Consider the following 4,368-nt stretch of genomic DNA (forward strand, 5'->3'; position numbering starts at 1 on the left):
TGGCTTGTTACTTGCTAATTTGCACACCTTTCTTGGAAAATCAGCCAGTTGACTGCTATACCTATTACATCCCTGCACTCCACGGGCTATAGGCTTAAGTTTTGATCTCTTGGTGTTATGTGGAGGATGTTCCATGCCCTGTTCCTTAGTGCTGGCTGTGAAAATCTGGCATGGCTTTGAACTGCTTTCTGTGAGATCCTTCCCTGTTGATCCTAATGGCTTTGGTGAGAACAGGGTGCAAGCATGGCTGGCTCGAGGATCACTTTGTTGATGGTCTGGGCAAAGATGAATAGCCATGACTCAGGAAGACCTTCCTGACTCGCAAAGGGATCCCAGCAAACCAGGTCTGAGGACACTGGTGAAGCCCACAGTATCTGTATATTATTTCCTCTTGGCAACTCAAGCTATTTGTAAGAGTTTCTTTTACTCTGCTGGCTATATGGGTGAGCACAGAGGTGCTGTTTGGCGAGCAGGAATTCACCCCCCACTTTCAGCAAGAGTCTTCTGAGGACAGGAGGTTGAGGCCAGCCTGGTAACAGGCACTATGTGAAATCAGGAGTGCAATCTGATAGGGGCTGGCAGCCCTGGGGAAACGCACCAGGGTTGCCAGGGAGCTCTACCTGCCCTCACTAGGTCAGCACCAGAATTAGGCAGCCTTTGAAGCAGCTATAAAATAGCTGCTGCAGCTCCATCTCTTTTGTGGCTGCACAGGGATCACTTCCAGCCTCCTCTCAACAGAAGGTTTCCTCTCCAAAATGTTGAATAATGAGAAGCCCGAATGGCTCATAGCAGCTTAAGGCCACTGCTTCAGTGGTCACGCACAGGTGGCTTTCCCTGCCACGGATGAGGCTCCTCCAAGGCACGCAGTGAAACAAACTGTGTGATTTTAGTCCCTCTGCTTGCCTCTTTGTGCCTTGGAGACCAGTGTGATGAGTTATGTTAGCTGTGATTAGAAAGCCAGCATCCACCCTGCTTAATGACACAATTACTCCACGCTTCCCTGAGCTGCGTGGTGACTGTAGCGGTGATTGTGGTTGCCAAACGCAGCCCAGTTCAACAGAACAAAGTTTTCCTGGAGAATAAAGGTGGAACCTCACCCTTTTCTAATAGAGCAGCAAAGCCTGAACCTTTCCACGTGCCTGTCTGAGCTTTGATACTTCACAACCAGGAAGCTGCCCACTATGGTCGGCTTATCGTGCCCGTTTATCTACAGTGGCTGAGCTGGGTAAATACTGGGATCATTCTGCATAGTGGTCAGTAATTTTGTAGAAGTAATACTTTGCAGTTTACTTTGAAAGAGAAGTCTCTTTCCTGAGAGTCCTGATGCTGCAGACATATGTGTTGAACGCTTCTTTCCAGGTTTGAGATTTGGTCTGGGGGAAGAAGCCAAAGTCTGCCTGGTCCGTTCGTTGCCACCTATGCTGTGAGGATGTGCTTTGCAGACCCACCTGCCTGTGATGATAAGCTCTTAGCGAGTGATTGAGCTAAGCCGTCTTTATCCCTTGTCTCTTGACTATTTTGCTTACATCAGCTTGTTCCAGGAGGTAACCGGGTACACAGGGTTGCTTCCCTCTAGCCCTTGCATTTTTTTTGGAGAAGACTGAGCAAACGTTGCCTGCCACATCAGGCAGTGCGGGAAACAGCCCCTGCCGCTGTGATGGATGAGTAGCTGGTTCTTCCCTGCAAAACCAGCTGCCTCCTGCCCCTGTGGCAGCCAGCCAGATTGCCAGGTCCCGCTTCCTTCTCCAGGCAGGCAGCGTTAGTCAGGCAGAGACGGTGAGTTCAGCCGCTCCTGCTGCCTGCGGGAGGGGAAGGGCAGCTGCCTGTGGCAACAGCAGGCGGCCATTGCCACAGAGCAGCGGGAGCATCTCTGTGCGGGTCCTGCCTCAACAGGGCCCTTCCCGCTGCGTTTCTCTACCAGCTCTGTCAACACGGAAACCCCTGGCACCCCCTTATGGGTGTCATTTAAAAAAAAAAAAAAGGTCAAACTGGCAAACTTGTCTTCCTTCCCCTTGGATTTAAATAAAAAAGCATCTTTTTTCCTGCCGTACCTCAAGCTCCTCGGGAATTACAAGGGAGCTCCTCGCCTGCCCTCACTGGCACTGCTGTGAGGGCTGCGCCCCGGCTGATGCCGCTTTGTGTGGGGTGCTGTGGTGGTGGGGCTCGGCCCCCCTCTGCAGGGAGGGAAGGGGAGCCCAGGGACGCCGAGAGCAAGGCTCGCACGTCAGACCCGGGTCCGGCGAGGCGTAAGGCCCTGAGGGCGGTTTGGGCCGGCGTGGTTCCTCTGACGGCGGGGTCGTGAGGGGAGGCCGGGGCCCCTCCCGGGACTACAGCTCCCGCCGGGACTACAGCTCCCGCCGGCCCCCGCGGCCGCCCCGCTCCCGCCCTGCCCCGCGCGCCCAACCGCCGCCGTTTGAACCCAGCCATGGCGGCCGGCGCGGAGGAGGCGGCGGCGCTGCCCGAGGAATGGCGGCTCTACCTCGTCCCCACCCGCGCCGCCACCTTCCGCAACTGGCCCTTCACCGAGGGCTGCGCCTGCACGCCCGAGCGGGTGAGCCCGGCGGGGGAGCGGGGCCCGGGGGAGCGGGGCCGGGCGAGGGGCGGTTGGCGCTGACGGGCCCTCCCGCCCTCCCTCTGCCCGCAGATGGCGGCGGCGGGTTTCGTGCACCGCCCCAGCGAGAACGGCCCCGACGTGGCGCAGTGCTTCTTCTGCTTCAAGGAGCTGGAGGGCTGGGAGCCCGAGGACGACCCGCTGTGAGTAGCGGGGGGGTTCCCCCGGCCCCCTCCCCGACCGGCTGGGCGGCAGCGACAGAGGCCGAGCCGCTGCTGCCCACCGCGGTGCTTGGCAGGGAGGAACGGCTGCGTGTGTCTCGTCGTGAGCGGCTTTTCTTTCTATTTGGTTTTTTTTGTCCCTCTTTTCAGGGAGGAACACAAAAAACACTCTGCGGGCTGCGCTTTTCTCTCCCTTCAGAAAGATCCTACTAACCTGACACTGCAGGAGTTCCTGAAGCTGGACAAAGAACGCATGAAAAATGTAATTGTACGTATATGTCGGTGCTCTGATGTTCTCCTACACCCCCATGACTCTGGAAGAGTTATTTCATTTCTAGTCTTGGGATTGTTTAGCTGGCCTCTTGGTGCCTTCTCACAGTGCTGCCAAAGTGGTTTGTTGCTTCCTGACTCCTGGTTCTCAGCCTTTGCCTTGTGGGAGATGTAGCCCGCTTTCCCCTTGAAGCTGAACAATGCTCAACTTAGTGGTAGACATTAATGTATTATTTTTATTCTTTGCAGAAAAAAGAAATTTCTCAGAAAGTGACCGAGGTTGAAGATGCAGCCAAGAGTGTGCGTCGTGAAATAGAGAATCTGGTCTCCTAGGCTACTGTAGCCTCTCACTTGCCGGTGACATCGGTCTTGTACGTGTGCACTGGCGCTGCCAGTTTGACTGAATGACTGTGTTTCCTGAGACTGCTTTCAGAATGGCCGTCTCTGGGAGAAGCAGACTGAATTCTCCTTCGCTCACCTGAGTCTGTCCGGGAAGTACCTGGGGTTTGATGCACTGCCTACATAATCTTTTTTCTGCAGGGATTCTCCTGTTCTTCCTGTTGGTTTAATTAAGGATTACTGCTTGTGGTTTTATTTGTTGGTTTGTTTGTTGTTTTTTTTTTTAAACCCAGCTGTTTCCATTTTGGAGATGCTGGTAGCTCTGGTGCAAGAACTTGTGTTTCTTGCAAGAGCTGGCAGGCACTTCCATTTTTATACTGAATATACCAATGCTTTTGGATACTTTTGGAAATAAAAGGGGGAAGGAGTTTTAAAGCTCCTTCAGGGATTTAGAATTGTGGCTAATAATGTCTAATTATACCAAATCTGAGTGTGCCTGGCATCCTTGTAAACTTCTATTTGTAGCTGGCTGCTGCCTCATGTTGGTGCATTTATAAATAAAAGTTGAAGGCAAAACATCAAAGTAATCTTATTCAGTTTTCTGGAGGAAAAGAATCTGACCTTTAATGCAATGAGCTGCACTGAATGCAGTTTTAACTTCAAAATGGAAAATAAGCTCATCAAAGTACAGCTTGTAGTGCTGTTGCTCAAGTGTCAAACTGTCTTAAGCAGTGTTCATCAGGTCTCCTTAAAATGTCCTTGTGCCTTGGAAGGTTTGGTTGGTCCCTCTCCTTGCGCAGGTTTGGAAAGGAAAAGAAATCTTGCAGAACGGAACGCAGACAGTGAAGAACTGTGCTGTGAACTGCTGGGAAGGAATGGGGGAATCTTGTACACAATAGCTGGCTGTTACGGGGCCCGAGTTGATTGTACGGGGTTGTGAAGTCTGCAGGCAGAACTGGACGTGTGCGCTTAGGTGCTCCCAAGCTC

The 4,368-nt window shown here is 53.0% G+C and overlaps 1 protein-coding gene across 2 annotated transcripts; it reads left to right on the forward strand.

Moving 5' to 3' along the window:
* The first annotated feature begins 2,276 nt into the window (after positions 1-2,276).
* On the forward strand, positions 2,277-4,309 carry BIRC5 (baculoviral IAP repeat containing 5). 2 transcript variants are annotated; one of them, XM_087776381.1, is made up of 4 exons: positions 2,277-2,551; positions 2,645-2,754; positions 2,923-3,034; positions 3,292-4,309. In XM_087776381.1, the coding sequence occupies exons 1-4, from the start codon at positions 2,426-2,428 to the stop codon at positions 3,373-3,375; spliced, it is 432 nt and encodes a 143-aa protein (XP_087632507.1). In that variant the 5' UTR covers positions 2,277-2,425; the 3' UTR covers positions 3,376-4,309. The 2 variants fall into 2 exon arrangements, with proteins under 2 accessions (XP_087632507.1, XP_087632506.1); XM_087776380.1 differs by having other exon boundaries at positions 2,286-2,551; positions 2,923-3,040; positions 3,292-4,031.
* Positions 4,310-4,368: the final 59 nt, after the last annotated feature.

This window comes from Nipponia nippon, unplaced genomic scaffold, assembly GCF_047370975.1.
Source record: "Nipponia nippon isolate SJK-2023a ecotype South Korea unplaced genomic scaffold, ASM4737097v1 scaffold_4, whole genome shotgun sequence".
In the NCBI taxonomy this organism is placed as follows: Eukaryota; Metazoa; Chordata; class Aves; order Pelecaniformes; family Threskiornithidae; genus Nipponia; species Nipponia nippon.